General features: G+C 47.0%; 1 protein-coding gene across 8 annotated transcripts in view; it reads right to left on the bottom strand.

Moving 5' to 3' along the window:
- Positions 1-21,810, bottom strand: part of grin1b (glutamate receptor, ionotropic, N-methyl D-aspartate 1b) — a 72,444-nt gene extending 50,634 nt beyond the window's left edge. For 2 of the 8 annotated variants that reach the window (XR_003024721.2, XM_023153637.3), the window contains exons 1-4: positions 21,344-21,809; positions 17,581-17,837; positions 10,449-10,583; positions 7,979-8,155 (exon numbers count right to left, since the gene is read on the bottom strand). Coding sequence is in view for 4 of the 8 variants with exons in the window: in XM_023153637.3 (XP_023009405.2) it covers positions 7,979-8,155; positions 10,449-10,583; positions 17,581-17,837; position 21,344 (570 nt within the window). In the remaining 4 variants the exon portion in view is untranslated. Of the gene's footprint in view, positions 1-7,978; positions 8,156-10,448; positions 10,584-17,580; positions 17,838-21,343 lie in introns of all 8 variants that reach the window. The other 6 variants (XR_003024720.2, XR_003024722.2, XM_076891262.1 and 3 more) reach the window with 6 other exon arrangements.
- Between the last annotated feature and the right edge of the window lie 259 nt (positions 21,811-22,069).

Genomic DNA, 22,069 nt, shown 5'->3' with positions numbered 1-22,069 from the left:
GCTTGGCTACAGGCTTTTATTTTGAAATGTGTGTGGCGTACAGCAGGTTGTTGGTGCTGGTGGGTATTACATGCTTTGTTAAAGCCGGATATTTAAAGCAGGAACAACACATGACAGCCGCCGCCGCTCGGTTCACCGACTTTAGCTAATGTGCTGTAATATTCATGCATCTCCCACTTAAAAAAGTCTCTCCTCCAATATTCATGAAGGTGTTTGACTCAAACTGAGAGACACAAAGTCACATTGAAACTTTTCTAAAGTCTCATCTGCACTCTGGAGGATTTCTTCTGTCTCTTTCTGCATTTCTTATTTTGAACCGTAGAAAAATATGAAGTGTTCACGCTTTGAGAAATATAAACATGCCGACCCAGAGCCGTTGCTGCTTTGTCATTAACAAACAAATCCTCCTTTTCTTTTACTGCTTCTTACTTCCTGCCTCCATCTTCATTTGCTGCTTTCGAGTTGCTGTAAACATCACAGCACCACAGCGGGACGATTCATCGCAACCAGCAGAAGGATGGTTTACTGACTCTCTCTACCCGCCCGCAAAACCACTTTGTCTAATACAGTGGGGCAAAAAAGTATTTAGTCAGCCACCGATTGTGCAAGTTCCCCCACCTAAAATGATGACAGAGGTCAGTAATTTGCACCAGAGGTACACTTCAACTGTGAGAGACAGAATGTGAAAAAAAAATCCATGAATCCACATGGTAGGATTTGTAAAGAATTTATTGGTAAATCAGGGTGGAAAATAAGTATTTGGTCAATAACAAAAATACAACTCAATACTTTGTAACATAACCTTTGTTGGCAATAACAGAGGTCAAACGTTTACTATAGGTCTTTACCAGGTTTGCACACACAGTAGCTGGTATTTTGGCCCATTCCTCCATGCAGATCTTCTCGAGAGCAGTGATGTTTTGGGGCTGTCGCCGAGCAACACGGACTTTCAACTCCCGCCACAGATTTTCTATGGGGTTGAGGTCTGGAGACTGGCTAGGCCACTCCAGGACTTTCAAATGCTTCTTACGGAGCCACTCCTTTGTTGCCCGGGCGGTGTGTTTTGGATCATTGTCATGTTGGAAGACCCAGCCTCGTTTCATCTTCAAAGTTCTCACTGATGGAAGGAGGTTTTGGCTCAAAATCTCACGATACATGGCCCCATTCATTCTGTCCTTAACACGGATCAGTCGTCCTGTCCCCTTGGCAGAAAAACAGCCCCATAGCATGATGTTTCCACCCCCATGCTTCACAGTAGGTATGGTGTTCTTGGGATGCAACTCAGTATTCTTCTTCCTCCAAACACGACGAGTTGAGTTTATACCAAAAAGTTCTACTTTGGTTTCATCTGACCACATGACATTCTCCCAATCCTCTGCTGTATCATCCATGTGCTCTCTGGCAAACTTCAGACGGGCCTGGACATGCACTGGCTTCAGCAGCGGAACACGTCTGGCACTGCGGGATTTGATTCCCTGCCGTTGTAGTGTGTTACTGATGGTGACCTTTGTTACTTTGGTCCCAACTCTCTGCAGGTCATTCACCAGGTCCCCCCGTGTGGTTCTGGGATCTTTGCTCACCGTTCTCATGATCATTTTGACCCCACGGGATGAGATCTTGCGTGGAGCCCCAGATCGAGGGAGATTATCAGTGGTCTTGTATGTCTTCCATTTTCTGATGATTGCTCCCACAGTTGATTTTTTCACACCAAGCTGCTTGCCTATTGTAGATTCACTCTTCCCAGTCTGGTGCAGGTCTACAATACTTTTCCTGGTGTCCTTCGAAAGCTCTTTGGTCTTGGCCATGGCGGAGTTTGGAGTCTGACTGTTTGAGGCTGTGGACAGGTGTCTTTTATACAGATGATGAGTTCAAACAGGTGCCATTCATACAGGTAACGAGTGGGGGACAGAAAAGCTTCTTACAGAAGACGTTACAGGTCTGTGAGAGCCAGAGATTTTCCTTGTTTGAGGTGACCAAATACTTATTTTCCACCCTGATTTACGAATAAATTCTTTACAAATCCTACCATGTGGATTCATGGATTTTTTTTTCACATTCTGTCTCTCACAGTTGAAGTGCACCTCTGGTGCAAATTACTGACCTCTGTCATCATTTTAAGTGGGGGAACTTGCACAATCGGTGGCTGACTAAATACTTTTTTGCCCCACTGTATTAGACAAAGTGGTTTTGTCAGTGAACAAAACGCAGACTCGCGCTCTCACTCACCTGAGGACTCATTAAAAACAGCGTCGACCTCGCTCGACATCACTAATCAGGCGTTTTACATCATAAGCATATAAAAATGTTGAAACAGCTTAATAACTTCTGAGCTGGATTAAGGTTGAAGCCTCACAATAAAAAACCTACTGATGTCCGTTTTGCCGATTCTTTCCTCTGACTTGAACAAACTGGTTAGCCGTCGTTAACTGGGTGGAGAACAGTTTCTTATGCTCCTCTGTGGCAGCTGACTCCATGTTCCCGTGACCCCGCGTTGACCTCCATGCTCCTAATTCTGAGGCCTTCTCATGAACGAGCAGCTGGACCACCTCTCAGCGCTGGTGTCCACACCACAGGGAAGCTAAGGAGGTTACAAGCATCGTTTTATTATCGTAGGGTCTGCCTTACAACATAAAGCGCCTTGAGGCGACTGCTGTGTAAATAAAATTGACTTGAATTGAAGTTTCTGTACTTATTAAATCCTGCACATGTATTTTAAATTTGGCGATGCGTGTTTACTGAATCCTTTAACTGTGGTGTCGTGATGTTTACAGCAGAAGCTCATCAAACAGGGAAACCAGTTTACGTGCTGGTTGGCCTGAACTCTTGCGGTTTCCCTCGTGTCGAAGCTCTGCTGCATGTCAGTCGCACAGAGAGAGTCGCTTTGACAGTCAGTCAGGTCGACAGCTGCCACAGAAGCAGCTGAGATGTGTTTGCATGACTCCGACTCCGTCAGAGCCGAGGCGATGAGAAACCAGACGGAGGAGCAACTGAAAGGATGATGTGAACGGACAGACAGGAAGAGAGAGAGCGACAGGAAGAGGAGGAGAGGAAAAAATGAACTCAAAGTCAACTCAAGATTGAAAAATAGAAGAAACGAAAAAGTAGAAAGTAAAACAAAAAGCACCAAAAACCTCCACCAAGACAGAAAAGTATTCCAACAATAAAACATTCATCTTCTAACAATACACAGTGATGGAAAACCATGAGACATTCAGGAGCTGCAGCACATCAGACCTGCTGGTCCTCAGTCAAGACCAGCAGGGCTTGAATTATGGCCAGGAGGTCCAGAGTCAAGACCATTCAGTCCTAAATCCAGACTAGCAGGTCCAGAATCATGATTGCTGGGTCCACAGTCAAGACCAACAAGTCCTGACTCAAGAGCAATAAGTTCAGAGTCAGGACCAGCACATCCGGGGTCAAGACAGAAAATCGAAGGTCGAGACGGGCAGGTCCAGAACTGTGGTCAGCAAGTCGAGACCAAGAGTCAAGATCAGCAGGTCTAAAATTATGACCAGTCTAGAGTTCAGTCCAGACCAACAGGTCTAGCACAGTCCAGCACAGTCCAGTCCAGTCCAGTCCAGCACAGTCCAGTACAGTCCAGTCCAGCACAGTCCAGTTCAGCACAGTCCAGTCCAGTCCAGCAAACGTGTGAAACCTGCTGTGAGGACAATTAAAGTGTGGCCAGAGGGGACAGACGCAGTGCTCCAGGACAGATTTAAAAACACAGACTGGAATACGTTCACCCACACAGACCTGGACCAGTACGCCTCATCTGTACTGGATTACATCTCCAAAACCACAGAAACGGATCACCATGTACCCCAACCAGAAGCCTTGGATGAACCGGGATGTTCGTCTCCTCCTGAAGGCCCGCAACACCGCCTTTAGGTCAGGAGATGCACACGCCTGCAGCACAGCCAGGGCTAATCTAAAGAAGGGCATCAAAAAAGCCAAACACCATTACAAAAAGAAGGTAGAAGAACACTTCTCCAACTCCAACCCCCGACGCATGTGGCAAGGACTCCAGACCATCACAGACTACAGGACCACCAAACCCTCCCCCGCATCCTCTGATGTCTCCTTCCTCAACGAGCTCAACAACTTTTATGCTCGTTTTGAGCGAGGGAACCCCACAACCACAACCAAAGCAGACATGACGCCAGACCACCAACCTCTGACTCTCTCCCCCACCGATGTAGGAGCGGTGCTGAGCAGGATCAATGTCCACAAGGCTGCAGGCCCTGATGGCATCCCCGGGCGTGTTCTCAGAGCATGCTCTGGGGAGCTTGCAGGAGTGCTCACAGACATATTCAACCTGTCCTTGGCCCACGCTGTGGTACCGGCCTGCTTCAAATCCACCTCCATCGTCCCGATACCCAAAAACTCCAACCCATCTAGCCTCAATGACTACCGCCCAGTAGCCCTCACCCCCATCATCACTAAGTGCTTAGAGCAGCTGGTCCTAGCACACTTCAAATCCTGTCTCCCCCCCACCCTGGACCCCCACCAATTCGCATACCGCCGGAACAGGAGCACAGAGGATGCAGTCTCCATCACGCTGCACTCTGTCCTCTCACACCTGGACGACAACAACACCTACGCCAGAATGCTGTTTATAGACTTCAGTTCAGCATTCAATACAATCCACCCCTCACAACTCATCAGGAAACTGACAGACCTGGGCATCAGTTCCCTCATCTGCAAATGGTTACTGGACTTCCTGACCAACCGCCCCCAACATGTCCGGCTGGATAACCGCTGCTCATCTACCATCACAATGAACACCGGTGTACCACAAGGCTGTGTGATGAGCCCTTTCCTCTACTCCCTCTTCACCCACGACTGCAGACCTGCTGATGGTTCCAACACCATCATTAAGTTTGCAGATGACACCACGGTGATTGGCCTCATCAGTGACAACGATGAGGCCGCCTACAGGGAGGAGGTGGATCGTCTGGCTGAGTGGTGCGACACAAACAACCTGCTGCTCAACACCGAGAAGACCAAGGAGCTCATCGTGGACTACAGGAGGAATGCTGACCCGCATCCACCCATCCACATTAAGGGGACGGCTGTGGAGCGTGTGAGCAGCTTCAAGTTCCTGGGAGTCCACATCTCCGAGGATCTCACCTGGACGACCAACTGCTCCAAGCTGGTCAAGAAGGCTCACCAGCGCCTCTTCTTCTTGAGGACTCTGAGGAAGAACCACCTGTCCTCAGACATCCTGGTGAACTTCTATCGCTGCACCATCGAGAGCATCCTGACCAACTGTATAACAGTCTGGTACGGGAACTGCTCTGCCTCGGACCGGAAGGCGTTGCAGAGGGTCGTGAAAATTGCCCAGCGCATCGCCGGAGCACCACTTCCTGCCATAAAAGACATCTACAGGAAGCGGTGTCTGAAAAGGGCTGGGAAAATCATCAGAGACCCCAGTCACCCATCACATGGACTCTTCACCCTCCTGCCCTCTGGGAGGCGCCACAGGAGCCTCCGGACTAAGACCACCAGGTACCAGAACAGCTTCTTCCCCACAGCTGTCAGACTCCTGAACTCTGCCTCCTGACATCTGACCCACGTTAAACTCATGGACTGAACATACACACACCCACAATGGACAACTGTACCCTCAAACACACAATAATAACATGGACTGAACCACCACTCACAACCACTAGCACTTTATATAGCCTCTGTAGAAACTATCTACACCCTCACTTATCTTAACTGCACTACTGTATAGCTCTGTGTAAATAATCATTCTGTACATTTGATAATCTTTAACCCTACAACTGTTTACAACTTGCATAGTTCCCATTTCTGTATAGCTGTATATCTCAGTGTTACATCCTGGGAGGCTGTGGGAATGTGTGGGCGTGGTGTTGTCTTCTCCCTCTCCTCCTCCTTCGTTCTGGCCCCTCCCCTTGTCTCTCTCTGCCCCTGCCTTCTCCTTAGGTCACACCTGCTGCTCATCTGCTCTCGTTACAACCAATTACCCTTAGGGGTGATATAAGCTGGAGAAGAGCAGTGTGGAAGAGGAGGGAGAGGTTTCTGGTGGATTTCCTCTGTGCTGGTCAGAGTGTGCTACTGGCTTAGGTGTGGAACAGCCTGCTGCGTGTGGCTCTTTGTGAGTAGTGCTTAACTGAGCAGTGATTGCCCATGAGTGACGGCGGCCTTCATTAGTTTGTGTGGCCTGCCTGGATATTGTTTGCTAGCAGCGTTGCTGTCTCTTTCTGTTGAAGCCTTAAATTCAAATTCAAATTCAAATTCAAATTTTATTTGTCACGTACACAGTCATACACAGTACGATATGTAGTGAAATGCTTGGACAACTGCTCGTGACCTAAAGAGAACAAAAAAGGAAAAGGCTATGAATAAGAAAGGAAATAAATATGAAAAATTAAAAAGGGTAAATTTAACTAGGAAGGAATAAAATATAAATTAAGGTTAAAAATGAAATAACTGTACAACACAAATTAGAATGAAGGGTAAATTTAACTGGGAAGAATAAGATAAAATATATAAATTAAAGTTGAAAATAAAATAACTGTACAACAAAATACACAATATAGAACTATATAAGAATGTATGAAGAAATATAAATAAATATATACACAATAACAGCAGCTGTACAAGTATTAACCGGAAATGAAGAATATAGTGACCAGTGTTGTGCAAAAACAAAGTCCAGAAAGTCCAGTGTGTGTGTAAGAACTGTATGTGTGGGTCAGTACTGTGTGGTGGTGTGATTGAGAGACCGTATCGCCTGCGGGAAGAAGCTCCTCCTCAGTCTCTCTTATTGTTGCTTTCTTTGTTGAAGTGGTCATTACCACTTTGGGTTGATCTCCCTGATTTCTCATTAAAGCAGCGGTGCTGTCTCCTTTTGTTGTTGCCATTTATATGATTATTGAGGTGTTTGCCTACAATAAAGATCTATTTTATATTAAATACCTCTGCCTGGCGTTCTTTTCATTCCACCTGGATCTAACTGTTACTGTCCCCCACCCTCATCGCCTAGACTTTTATGTGGGGACGTAACACTCAGATTCCTGTAAAGTTATTTATTTCATATTCTGTATAGTTTTTCATATTTATATCCTGTACATAGCTTGTACTCACTACAGCCTGTACATACTTATAGTTATAGAATATTCACAACATACTTCATACCGTGTACATTATAACATACCATAATAGACCCATTTCTGTAATATACTCACATATCTATATTATTGCTATTATTGCAGCCCAGTCCAGCACAGTCCAGTCCAGCAAAGTCCAGTCCAGTCCAGCACAGTCCAGTCCAGCACAGTCCAGTCCAGTCCAGCACAGTCCAGTCTAGTCAGTAAAACCTCCTGGATCTGCATTTCACACATGGAGGTCATGTTTGATCATGTTTGTGATTCTTATCCTGGTTTGGATCACGTGTGGCATCAGGTGTTTATTGAGAACATAAAAACCCGGGGCAGTGAGCAGCTTCAGCTACACACAGGTCAGCTACTGAAAATAAAAGCAGAGATCGATCATTCTGCCTCATCTGGTTCTTTATGATCCATGTAAACAGAAAACCTGTAAAACCTCTTGGTGGAGATAAGAAAAGAAAAAGAACACAATAGAAAATAAAGAAAAAGGATGAAAGAGAAGCTGCTGTGAAGCATCTGGCAGAAAGAATATTAAAGCTAATGAAGGACAATGAAGGACAGATGAAGGAAGGATGAAGGAGAGATGAAGGAGGGACGAAGGAAGGATGAAGGAAGGATGAGGGAGCGATGAAGTAGCAATCCTGGAGAAATTACAGAGCGATGATGGAGGGATGAAGGCCTCTCACACAGCAGCTCATTATTTATCATGCAGCTAAACTACACAAACCTGCATCTGAATAACGTGCGCCCACACACACACACACACACACGTGATGTGCAGCACATTGAGACTGCATGTCCGTGTCTATGAGCTCATATGTGGGCGTGTCCTTGCTGACCTTGGTCTCACGCTCCTCCAGCAGGGTCTCCAGTCTCTTCTGGGCGGCTCGGCCCTCGTGGTCGTCGCTCACGATCAGGATGATGTGATTCCACCTGAACTCCCTCATCAGGTCGAACCACACCTGTGCCTGGTGGGAGTATGGAGGCACCGTCCTCAGGAACGACAGGTGGATGCTCTGCACGAGAGGAGGTGGAGGAGGTTAACCCAACAGGTTCTTACTCTACTTTGATTTTATCCAGAAACATCCATCCTTCACATGTATGATGAGTTGACATCATAACGAACCAGAGATCAGGAAGAAGCTCTACAGAACCAAAAGCCAGAAAAGCGATAATATGATCGTCTGCAGAAACATAACAGCTGCTATAAAAAGATTAGCCAATACTTCCTTAACACGTTTATCAAACACTGTACTGCTGAGTGAAAGGACACAAAGAACAAAACAGATGTAGTCTGGCTTACTGCAGCTGCCTCCACCTGAAAAATGTGTGAATATTTCATGTGTATAAAACCTGGTGAGGAACCAGAGCGCTGTTCACTGGGAGCACTGGGATATCCTATGGTAGGAAGTCCTGCCATTAATTAATGCTTCGATCTTAAATATGATCAACCTATCTCTAATGATCGGCTATGTACCACAGGCCTTCAAGCTGGCTGTAGTTAAACCTTTACTCTACAAGCATCTCTAGACCCAGCAGTCTTAGCTAATTATAGGCCAATCTCCAACCTTCCTTTATATCAAACATCCTTGAAAGAGTAGTTGTCAAACAGCTAACAGATCATCTGCAGAGGTTTATTTGAAGAGTTTCAGTCAGGTTTCAGAGCTCATCACAGCACAGAAACAGCTTTAGTGAAGGTTACAAATGATCTTCTTATGGCCTCTGACAGTGGACTCATCTCTGTGCTTGTCCTGCTAGACCTCAGTGCAGCGTTCGATACTGTCGACCATAATATCCTATTAGAGCGATTAGAACATGCTGTAGGTATTACAGGTACTGCACTGCAGTGGTTTGTATCATATCTATCTAATAGACTCCAGTTTGTGCATGTAAATGGAGAGTCCTCTTCACACACTGAGGTTAATTATGGAGTTCCACAGGGTTCAGTGCTAGGACCAATTCTCTTTACATTATACATGCTTCCCTTAGGCAGCATCATTAGAAGACATAGCATACATTTACACTGCTATGCAGATGACACCCAGCTCTATCTGTCCATGAAGCCAGATAACACACACCAATTAGTTAAACTGCAGGAAGGTCTTAAAGACATAAAGACCTGGATGGCCGCTAACTTTCTGCTTCTTAATTCAGATCAAACTGAGGTTATTGTACTCGGCGCTGAAAAGCCTAGAAATATGGTATCTAAGCAGATTCTTACTCTGGATGGCATTACCTTGGCCTCCAGTAACACTGTGAGGAACCTTGGAGTCATTTTTTACCAGGACATGTCCTTCAACGCACATATTAAACAAATATGTAAAATACGTGCGTTTGCTGTCGCATTTTATTTGTAGTGTGAACAAGCAGACAAAACAATCGGATTTCATCAAGAAATTGGAATTGAGCATTAAGACCTTTGAGTTCACCTTTGCCTCAGTGAGTCCTGCATTTTGGGTCCTTCCTTCCTGCACACAGCTATGACACATACAAGGTTTTAAATAATCAGGCCCCATCTTATCTTAATGACCTTGTAGTACCATATCACCCTATTAGAGCACTTCGCTCTCGCTCTGCAGGCCTACTTGTTGTTCCTAGAGTATTTAAAAGTAGAATGGGAGGCAGAGCCTTCAGTTTTCAGGCCCCTCTTCTGTGGAACCAGCTTCCAGTTTGGATTCAGGAGACAGACACTATCTCTACTTTCAAGATTAGGCTTCAAACTTTCCTTTTTGCTAAAGCATATAGTTAGGGCTGGACCAGGTGACCCTGAATCCTCCCTTAGTTATGCTGCAATAGATGTAGGCTGCTGGGGATTCCCATGATGCACTGGGTGTTTCTACCTCACTCACTATGTATTAACAGACCTCTCTGCACTGAATCATATCTGTTATTAACCTCTGTCTCTCTCCCACAGCATGTCTTTATCCTGTCTTCCTTTGCTTTTGTTTGAACTCTTATTCAGCCAAATAAAGGCTCGCTTTTTGTTATCATCCACCTCCATCCTTGTCTGTATTCTGGGTCCACATTCACCTGATTCCACGCCGTTCACCTCTGCAGACGTGACACCTTTTGTGATTTTTCACTCGTTCTGTGTGTTTTCTGATTGGGACACCTGGATGTCATCTGCATAAAAGTGAACTTTCCTGATTTTCACTCCAGTGGAGAAAATTCAGAACCAAGATGAAAGGCTCTGACGAATAAAACAGTGATGGATGCAAACAGCTGTGTAAAGAACCAGGATCAGATCCTCATGTGAGCGTTGCAGCTCAGACCGTCAGCGCTCTGCTGTAACAGACCGACCGAGCTAACCTTATCAGAGTAGATGGACATGCGTGTCGTCAGGCCGACCACGGGGATTCGGTAGAAACCGGCGGTGTAGGAGACGGGCGTTGGAGTCAGGTGGTCGTTGGACTGTGGAGGATGGCTGACCAGAATGGCGTACACCTACAGAGTAAGACAAACACATCTCAGTTCAGATGTCCGTGTACCACACAGAAAGGTCGAGTAGAAAGTAGCGCCGGCGGGTTTGATGGATTTTTCTAGAATTACTATTTGATGTTAGAGGTCTGCAGAAAAGCAGCAGTGAGCTGTGGTTTCTGGAGACACGTAGCACATCTGTAGCACATCTGTCACATTAGCTGGAACTTTTTATGATTTCTCAGTTATTCGGTGGGTTTTCCCTTGTTTTCAGTGAGACAGAGAAATGTTTCATGTTAATCAGTCCTTTGTGTCTAATGACTGGCCCTGTGATGCAGACGCAGGATTTTTCCACGATGCAAACAGCAAACGCTGCAGAGTAACTGCTGGGAACAAGCAGAGTGAATCCTACGAGCCAAACGATCCAGGACGTTCACATGTAACAAAGCGTAAAACGTTCAAATCGGCCGTAAGACCTTTGATACTAACTCAGGTTACAGTTCAGTGCACACATTTCTGCCTCACACATAAGATGTTAATGATACAGATGAAAAGATTCTTAAAATTACATTTGATGAGTTTATTCTTCATATTTGTGTAAATGATGAAGGCAATTTTTCCTTCAGTTCAATCTTTGCAGTTAGATGTAGAGAACGAGGAATCTGCTCACAGCAGCTTTGCTGACAGGTTTGTGTCCAACAGCAGGATGACTGTAGGCCGTTACACTCGTGTTTGCACTGCGTCCTGTAGTAAAACCTGCACATGTGTTTGGATCAGTGAGATCAAAGTCATCCCAGGCTGCTGAGTAACATTTAAAAAAATGATAAAAGTTTTGTCTGCAGTTTGAAATCAGTCAAATAATATAAAATGCTGGTTTCACTGGTATAAACCAACTCCGCCCGTGTTGTGAAGGTTCAGACTGGTCGGTGTTTATGACGAGTAAAATCATCCTTCCTGGATCCCAGTTTGAGAAATGGTTCCATTTCACCAGCTTCAGAGAAACCTCAGCGATCTGCAGAGAAACTTTTATGTCCTGCCGAGTGTTTGCAGCTTTAGACAGAAATCAGAGAGCGTGAGCTGAAACTCTTACGTCACTACGCCTGCCGACGCTCTAGCAGAATAACTTTGTGGTGAATCACCGAGCAGCTCGATTGTATTTAAAATCGGACCTGAAGAAAATGAAGTAAACACTGGATGTGTCTCGGTTCAGATACTTCTGTTAGTACACTTGTGTGACTTGTGTAGTACTTGAAAGGGTCATGTTATCAAACTTTAGACTAAACATTTAAATTCTGTTCAGCAGAACCCGCCCCCCATCAAGGAAAAAGCCGAGGTGGTCGGTCAGGAAGGTCTTCCCCGTTAAAATGCTTAATCCTTGCTAATGCTAGCTGTGTGTCCACACAGTGCACAGGTAAATGATCTCAGATCAGTGAAAGCAGCAGCAGCTTGTCAGTGATGCTGGTCTCCCATCAGTCTCTCATCAAACAGATTTAACAACCAGAAAATGCTTCTGGTCTCAGCTTGACACGGACACATCAAAATGACAGGAACCACAGCTTCCAGAGTTATTCGTGCTTCCAGAGACAGCAGCCCGCTGTGACCACTTATGTAACCATCAACAGACTGGATACAAACAACGCTGGAGGGCTGAATGTCGTTTGAACGTTAAGGAGAGCGAGGTCTACTTTTGGACTTCACTGGACCAGCACTGCCTGCCTTGCTTGCCCAGACTGATTGCTGGTGGCACCTGCGGCTGCCCAGTCCGGGCATTATTGTGCTCTGCATGTGTGAAAGTGCTCAGACTTCTTGTCACTTTTGCAGTTTAAAGCTCTTTTTTCCCCTACAGGTGTTGTATTACAATTAAACGCATGTAGTGTCTTTGTACAGTGTTCACAGTGAAAGCAGCGTTATCCTGAACGTTGTCATTTATGTTAATAATCAAAAGATCTTTTAAAACACAGATGCCAGTAACGATGTTTAGTGTGATTGCTACAATAAATAAAACCAACTAAATGAATAAAACATTATGTTCATTCTGATAGTGTCATTAATAATTCTGTGTATCTAATTCATCTTCTTAATAATTCATTCATGTAAGACGAGTCATTCATACTGTACACTCATTGGCCCCTTTGTTCAACTGCCTGCTAACCTAAACATCTAACCAGCCAATCACATGGCAGCAACTCAGCGCATTCAAGACGACCTGCAGAGGTTCAAACTAAGCATCAGTAAGTACGCGATGCGACTGCACAGTCGGTCGTCTCAGTGTGTCAGAAACGAAAACATCTCCAGAGTTTACAGACAAACAAATAAAATAAAAAGAACAAACACACGCAGTCGGCAGCAGTTCTCTGGGAGAAAATGCCCTGCTGACATCAGAGGTCAGAGGTCAGAGACAGACTGCTTTCAACTCATAACCAAAGGTTGCATACGAGCATCTCTGAACAGCAGACGGGCGCATTCACAAAAACCGGACGACAGAAGACGAAAAAACATTTCCTGGTCTGACGATTCTCCGACGGCATCCCGCCTTTACCCTTCACTGGTGTTCAGGCTGGTGTGACGTCGTGAGGCAGATTTTCAGGACCAGCTGAGCATCATCTGAACTCCCGAGTGTTGCTGCTGACCACGTCCATCCTGTCATGACCACAGCCCTGATGCCTGCTTCCAGCACGCTCCGTGGCAAAAGGTCAGATTATCTCAAACTGTTTCCTGAACAGGAAGATGAGTCCGCTGTACTCAGACCGCCGCTACTGTCAGCAGATCAAAGAGTTTGTGTTGGTGCACGTTACTTCAATAGTGTCCTGTTTTATTCAGTTGCTTCTTCCACTGCAAGAGTGCAAGACCATCTGAGGCTCTTAGTGTGAAGGGCAACAGGAAGGAACAAATGTTTTCTGGTCTGGACATCAGGCACAGACAGAAGGAGTGTGAGACGTGGACTCCCGTCTCCTCTGAGCTCGGAGGAAGCTGCGGCTTTTACAAGTATGAAGCCGACGTTCGCCTCGTGACCTCAGACTGAGCTGGATATCATTTCCACAGGCAGACTCTACCTGTTAACAGCTTCTGTTCATCCTGATATGATGGATGCATCATCGTATCATGTTTTTAATAAACTAACCGCAGTGAAAGCACGTTTTCTTTTCCCTGTCAGCAGCACAAACAGGACCTGTGACCACATGAAACCACCAGCAGCTGCTCAGCCGAACCAAGCAGCTTGCAGCAAACACAGTTACAGGCCTGCGCTGTAATCCCTGCATCTCTCTGGACGGATTACATCTGCGTTCCTGCAGACAGAGAGAGAGAGGACGGTAATCTGACGTCCATCGCTCCCTCTGACACATCGACGCCATGTTGGCCTCATTTCTCCACAAAGGAAACAGGTTACAGAGCCCGTGTTGGATGAATAGTCTTTTCTCTGATGGTTGCACATAAAAACACATAAATATTTCTGATGCACTCAAAGAGCAGCTGTTTGCTGACAATCTGACAGGATTTGATTTGATTGCATCTGTTTGAAATCATTGTAATATCTTTTTAAAGGCACAAAAACACTGCTTGTTTCTATGCTTTCGTTCTGAGATGGATGGCTACTCTGTTACGCACTGCTTCCATCGTACAGCGAGGAGGTGTTTGCCCTCTTCCTGTGTTTTTCCATGTTTGACACATTTCAACGTTTCAGATCATTAAACAAATTTAAATATTAGACAAAGATTAGCACAAGTAAACACAAAAAATCCAAACCTACATGTGACCTCTTGGTCGTCGCTGCACTCTTGGGGTAATTTTGGTCGGCCGGCCACTCGTGGGAAGGTTCTCCACTGTTCTGTGACAGTGTGTGGTTAAAGGCTCTCACTGTGGGTCGCTTTGTCCAATATTTACATTTGTTTCACTCGCTGGACCCACGTCCTCATTTTATGTTTGACAGCGTTTTAGTAGGTAAAGGTGATGCTTGGGCATGAGCTGAGCTGCGGTTTGGGGAAGGCTTTGAGGGGGCCTGGCGATGGCTCCCGGGCCCAGCAGATCCCCACGTACTGAACAGAAGTGAAGAAGTTACAGAATTGAAAAGGGGAGGAGCACGTAAACGAGAATGACAGCTTGCAGGACTGGGGGAACCTGTACAGATGAGGACCGGAAGGAGCATGTTTGGAGGCGTGGTCCCGCTCCTGAAATTCCCATACATAATCTCCAATTAATGATGTGAAACATTAAAGTGTGACAAACCTTTAAAAAAGTAATTGGAAAGGGGAAAATCGCTTCAACAGCACTGTAAGTATAAATCCCCGCTCGCCCCTGCAGGCGGTCAATCCTCCAAGCTCGGGTCCTGGAAGTCCCACAGGATCTTAGCTCGGTCATTCTCCACCACCCTTGGGGGCATCTCCCATTTTGACCTCGGGACTTCCAGGTTATACTCGGCACAGATGTTCCTGTACACTATGCCGGCCACTTGGTTATGGAGTTCCATGTATGCCTTGCCTGCTAGCATCTTGCACCCTGCTGTTATGTGCTGGATTGTCTCTGGGGCATCTTTACACAGCCTGCACCTGGGGTCTTGCCTGGTGTGATAGACCCCAGCCTCTATGGATCTTGTACTCAGAGCTTGTTCTTGTGCTGCCATGATTAGTGCCTCTGTGCTGTCTTTCAGTCCAGCTTTGTCCAGCCACTGGTAGGATTTCTGGATATCAGCCACCTCCTCTATCTGCCGGTGGTACATACCGTGCAGGGGCCTGTCCTTCCATGATGGTTCCTCGTCTCCCTCCTCTTTCTTGGGTTTCTGCTGCCTGAGGTATTCACTGAGCACTCGGTCAGTTGGGGCCATCTTCCCAATGTATTCTTGGATGTTCGTTGTCTCATCCTGGACTGTGGTGCTGACACTCACCAGTCCCCGGCCCCCTTCCTTCCGCTTAGCGTACAGCCTCAGGGTGCTGGACTTGGGACCTGCCTGACCCTCTGCAGGTACTTGGTGGTTGCAGCTTTTCTAGCGGCCTCTTCATGGTTCCCATTCGCCTGTGGGATCCCCAGGTACTTGTAACTGTCCTCTATGTCTGCAATGTTGCCTTCTGGTAGTTCAATCCCCTCAGTTCTGACTACCTTCCCTCTCTTTGTTATCATCCGACTACACTTCTCCAGCCCGAACGACATTCCAATGTCATTGCTGTATATCCTGGTGGTGTGGATCAGTGAATCGATGTCTCGTTCACTCTTGGCATACAGCTCAAAGCTATTCAAGTTTTAATCTTGTGCAGTCGGGCAGTGAGGCCTTCAGATGGTTTACATAAATCTTACGTCTGCATAGAGGTCTGAGATTACTTCTCCTAAAAAAGTCACTAAATCAGACTGAGTCAGTCTTCAGGTCCACAAACAGGACAGAAGACTGAATCATGTTTGTGTAAAAATGAGAAAATACGACACGTTTTACAGTAATTTGGGAAACAGACTTCTCTCGTTTCAGCTGATTTGTGTCCATGTACAAAGCGAAGATTTTCTTTCCTAAAATAGGGAAACGTTCACATTACGACTGCCATGTTGAATCATTTCACCGATGGATTAACTGAGCAGTTTTCTTATTAACAGCTTTGTTTTCTCTGCCCCTGTACAGATGTCCTCCTGGTGGCAACAGATGACATTATGTTCCCAAATATTAAAAACGTACGAGCCCAGTCAGCTTAACATGAGTGCAGTGATTGTTATTCTGCTGTTGCTCTCAGTTTTACTCTCACTCTGATTATAATTATGAAACACGAGCACACCCACCCCCACATGTCTCTGCACATACTGAAAGAATCAGCGTGACATAAATAAATCTGCCACGGCTGAAGTCTGAAGATGGCCTGACGAACAGAGTTTAACCAAACACGACTGAGATCATCCTGAAACTAGATGGAAACAGCTGCTACAAATGTGACAACTTTATTGATACACGATCAGAAAACCGAGCGCGCTGTTTTGATCTTGTGGGATTTTAACTCCATCGCCTCAAATTTCACAACATATACATCGTGCAGCGATTTTACCCAGGACGCCATTTTGGCCCCGTAGACATTCATCTGAAACGGTTGCCTAGCAACATGTAGTGTTTACACTGTGGTGCGCTCTGTGGCCGCACAGGAAGAAGGTCCTGAGTTTGAATCCAGGTGTAGTTCGTTCTGCGTGGCCGCGTGTCCAGGTGCACCCAGTGAACCTGCAGTGAGCGTCTGCTGCCAGATGGGGGCAGTGTGAGCAGCTCTGCTTGTTCTGTTGTTCGTCTGTTTTTCTTGCTTCTCTCAGTCCAGGTGAACTCCCTTACCTGTTCAGCTCGCTTATCAACCAATCAGAATTTGACCAGCATACAGCGTCCTGTACGTCACCTCTGCAGCCATGAAACGAGTTTTATCCTGTTCTAATCCAGCTGAGGACGCTCTGACGTTTTGATTTTTAATGTTCCTGTAATTAACTCATTCAGACGTGTCGGCGCTCGTGTTGTTTTGGACTCTCTTTTTATAAATGACATAAAAATATGAGAACAATGTAATGATGTGAGCTAATAACACGAGAATTCAATGATCTAAATACATTTCATGGGTAATGATTATTTTATCTGACAACTAATTACATTCATTTTCATTTCATTTAGACCAAAATCAGCATTTCGCTTCGTTACGAGATGACTTCTGTGAAGCTGCTGCTGTTGTTGCAGGACAGGGTCATGACCCCCAACCACCCCACCAGTAAACCTGTCAAAATAAAAGTCATCCTGCAGTGAAATCAGAATAAATCATGTCATCTGAGATCATGTTTGATCACTGAGGTTAGGTTAACAGAGGAGACAGATTTTCACATTCAAACCTCCCATAGTTCTGTCGGGGCTTTTACTGTGAAAGGTAAACAGGAAGAGTTTCGTTTCACCATGAAAGTTGCAGCAGTTTAGGCCGTTTACGACCTCAGCGATCATGTGACCAACTCCGACAGAACCAGGCTCAGGGCGGGGCGGGGATAAGACATTTCTGAGTCAGGTTTGAGGGGTCATGTGACAGCAGGTGCTCACCTGGTTGGAGATGAGGTCCTCGCAGACAGAGAGTGCCATCTGGATGGCGTTGGCCTTGTGCGTGACGGAGATGGCGTTCATCTTGAACTTGTCCTTCCCGTACAGAGCGTTGGCCTGACTCACCGCCTCCTTGAACACCTGCTCGTATCGCTTCTGACTCAGCACGGCGCCCACATTCACCAGCCGCGGCTCGCAGCCGCACAGCGCCACCGAGCAGCACTGCAGCACGGCCAGGAGCAGCACGCCGCGCAGCTCCACTGAGGGGAGGGGAGAGGAAGTGCATTACTAAAGGGACGATTTAGTCCCACCGTGGGGTCCTCAGATACGCCTGAGGGGACGCAGACGTCCAGACTGGCGTTTAAATGATGTCGTAACCCCGACTTAATCTCATAATCTGGATTTTTTTTTAAGGCTTCCATCGTCTTTTTTTTCTTGGTAATCGCAAAAAGATTTTTTAATTTTAATTTTCAAACAAAATGAAATTGATTTGATGTTAGCAGCTCTGCGTCAGGTCAGACGCTCGATGTGAACATTCAAAATCAAAAGCATGTGAAACAACATGAAGGAAGATACAGAAGATTTGTCTCGTGACCTGATGATGTCACCTGAACCCTTCTTATCCCGGCGCTGATGTCATCATTCAACGGTTTATAAGGGGTCATTAAAACAAACGTGGGCGTGGTGAAGGCCGCCGTCAGTGCGTGACTTCCATCAGTGCAGTATGATAATAAAGATTTGTTTTGTTATATATTTTGGATTTTAATGTCAGAATTTACAGTTTTTACTCCATGATCTGGAGACTGCTTTTACATTTCCAGATTTTTATCTCGTGTTTTTTTTGTAATTTGTTTACAGTTTAAACAGACAATAAGAATTTGATCTTTTCATTTGAATTTATGTTTTATAATCAGGAAGTCTGACACTGGAGGACAAGTCTGAGGCGACCGTGGACGAATCAAAGAGTCTGAATCCTTCGATAAAGAAGCTAAAGTGAAGAAAAGTAGGAACGTGTGGTGGAGGTCAGCTGAGACGGAGGTGTGCGCACTTTGAGCTTCTGTGGGGAGGATTCAAAAAGCGATGCAGGTGGAAGTTTATCATTGGTGTTCCAGACCAGGAGTCTGCGTGAAGTGCTCGTGTTCAGTCACATTTCTGTGGAGACACTCGGGAATAGTGACAGGCGGAGCAGACGGCTGTAAAAACGGGAAAAATCTCACAGCAGACTCACACAAACACAGAGAAATGAAGCTGAAACAAACAGAAGTGCCAAACACACCTGCAGAGACACAAAATGGCTCCATGAAGAAAATGAGACATGCAGAGACGACTAAACCTGGAGACGGACAGACCGCGAACCACAACGACTGAGAGCCAAACACAAAATGACGACTGCAAAGCTGCAAAACCTCCGAACAAGACCAAAAATGTAACAAAAAAACCTCAAGAGACACAAGATGAAGGCATCCAGAACCACAACAGCTGCAGGGAGACAAAGTGCACACACCAAACGAGCACAAAAACACAACATGAGACAAGAAGACACAAACGTGTCAGAGACGCAAAACTGAAGAACAAAGCTCAGGGGGGACAAATCTGACAGCAGGAAGTGAAACACAAAGACACACAAGAAATACAGGAACATGCCTCAGAGCACAGACAAACAAAACACCCAGAAAACCCCCAAAATCTACCCGACCTGCTCTGAGTCCAGTCTTAGACCAGCTCTGAGTCCAGTCTGAGTCCGGTCTTAGACCAGCTCTGAGTCCAGTCTGAGACCAGACTGATCTAGTCTGAGTCCAGTCTGAGTCCAGTGTGAGACCAGCTCTGCGTCCAGCTCTGCGTCCAGTCTGCGACCAGCTCTGAGTCTGGTCTGAGTCCAGTCTGAGACCAGACTGATCTAGTCTGAGTCCAGTCTGAGTCCAGTCTGAGACCAGACTGATCTAGTCTGAGTCCAGCTCTGAGTCCAGTCTGAGTCCAGTGTGAGACCAGCTCTGCGTCCAGCTCTGCGTCCAGTCTGCGACCAGCTCTGAGTCTGGTCTGAGTCCAGTCTGAGACCAGACTGATCTAGTCTGAGTCCAGTCTGAGTCCAGTCTGAGTCCAGTGTGAGACCAGCTCTGCGTCCAGCTCTGCGTCCAGTCTGCGACCAGCTCTGAGTCTGGTCTGAGTCCAGTCTGAGACCAGACTGATCTAGTCTGAGTCCAGTCTGAGACCAGACTGATCTAGTCTGAGTCCAGCTCTGAGTCCAGTCTGAGTCCAGTGTGAGACCAGCTCTGCGTCCAGCTCTGAGTCCAGTCTGAGACCAGCTCTGAGTCCAGTCTGAGACCAGCTCTGAGTCTGGTCTGAGTCCAGTCTGAGTCCAGACTGATCTAGTCTGAGTCCAGTCTGAGTCCAGTCTGAGTCCAGTCTTAGACCAGCTCTGAGTCCAGTCTGAGTCCGGTCTTAGATCAGCTCTGAGTCCAGTCTTAGACCAGCTCTGAGTCCAGTCTGAGACCAGACTGATCTAGTCTGATTCCAGTCTTAGTGTTGTCTGAGTCCAGTCTGAGACCAGCTCTGCGTCCAGCTCTGCGTCCAGTCTGCGACCAGCTCTGAGTCTGGTCTGAGTCCAGTCTGAGACCAGACTGATCTAGTCTGAGTCCAGTCTGAGTCCAGTGTGAGACCAGCTCTGCGTCCAGCTCTGCGTCCAGTCTGCGACCAGCTCTGAGTCTGGTCTGAGTCCAGTCTGAGACCAGACTGATCTAGTCTGAGTCCAGTCTGAGTCCAGTCTGAGACCAGACTGATCTAGTCTGAGTCCAGCTCTGAGTCCAGTCTGAGTCCAGTGTGAGACCAGCTCTGCGTCCAGCTCTGCGTCCAGTCTGCGACCAGCTCTGAGTCTGGTCTGAGTCCAGTCTGAGACCAGACTGATCTAGTCTGAGTCCAGTCTGAGTCCAGTCTGAGTCCAGTGTGAGACCAGCTCTGCGTCCAGCTCTGCGTCCAGTCTGCGACCAGCTCTGAGTCTGGTCTGAGTCCAGTCTGAGACCAGACTGATCTAGTCTGAGTCCAGTCTGAGTCCAGTCTGAGACCAGACTGATCTAGTCTGAGTCCAGCTCTGAGTCCAGTCTGAGTCCAGTGTGAGACCAGCTCTGCGTCCAGCTCTGCGTCCAGTCTGCGACCAGCTCTGAGTCTGGTCTGAGTCCAGTCTGAGACCAGACTGATCTAGTCTGAGACCAGCTCTGAGTCCAGTCTGAGACCAGCTCTGAGTCCAGCTCTGCGTCCAGTCTGCAACCAGCTCTGAGACCAGTCTGAGACCAGCTCTGAGACCAGCTCTGAGTCCAGTCTGTCCAGTCTGAGTCCAGCTCTGAGTCCAGCTCTGAGTCCAGTCTGAGACCAGCTCTGAGTCCAGCTCTGAGTCCAGTCTGAGTCCAGCTCTGAGTCCAGCTCTGAGACCAGCTCTGAGACCAGCTCTGAGTCCAGCTCTGAGTCCAGTCTGAGACCAGCTCTGAGTCCAGTCTGAGTCCAGTCTGAGACCAGCTCTGAGTCCAGCTCTGAGACCAGCTCTGAGACCAGCTCTGAGTCCAGGTCCAGTTTGTGTCACGTTGCAGGACACTTGCTTTGCTCAGAGCCGTACTCAAACAAAAATACTCAGTTACTCTGCAGTTACTCCCTCTGATCTTGTTTTTTATTTTTATTTTTTGTAAAAACCCAAACGAATCAATAAAGTGTAAAAACAGTCACGTGGTTCTGCCCGCGGTCATTCATACAGCACATTTACAGCACAATAAACACTCACTGATCCGGTCCTGCGGTTCTGGATCCGTTACTCGGCCTCCTGTTGATTTCTGTTTTGTCCTCCCGTGTTTCCGTGGGCCCGGTTCGGTGTGTCCGTGGGTCTGAGTCTGCTGCTGTTTATGACAGAGAGCCGCTGGAGCCCCGTGACACCGAGATCGCTGGGGTCCGGGTCGGACCGTCACGGGCAGCCCGGTTCTCCCGGGCTCGGTGCTGTTGCTCCGGGTCCGGGTCTCCTCCGTTTCGGTACGCTCGCGGAATTCCAGGTGACCTGATGCTCACGAGCCCCTCTGCTCTGTCCTTGGATCACTGACGCTCGCTCCCAGCTTCCCGCGCGTTCACAAGCGGAGGAGAGGGAACGACAGCCACAGGAGCACGGGCACGAGCGTCGGAAATCCCGTCGCGTTCACGTCCGTCTGTCCGTTTTTCAGTGATTTATTGAAAATGTTCAGCATGACACCGACACTAAATCTAACGACCAGCGTGACGTGTCACCTGTTTATTGGCTGCTGGGAGGATCTGCATCACATGACCTTCATCAACAGATGGAGCTGCTCCATGCTGAGCGTGAGGAGGACACGATGTGATGATGGAGGATCCAAAATCACGGCTGTCATCAACATAGTCAATGACCATCTGTGAGCAGGAGGCTTCATATTTACACAGACTGGATATAAAGGATGGACACAGTCAGGACAACAACAGGGGGCGCTGTGTGCTCAGCCTCCTG

This window comes from Maylandia zebra, linkage group LG12 (assembly GCF_041146795.1).
Source record: "Maylandia zebra isolate NMK-2024a linkage group LG12, Mzebra_GT3a, whole genome shotgun sequence".
Classification (NCBI taxonomy): Eukaryota; Metazoa; Chordata; class Actinopteri; order Cichliformes; family Cichlidae; genus Maylandia; species Maylandia zebra.
This window is presented reverse-complemented; position numbering and strand designations above follow the sequence as displayed.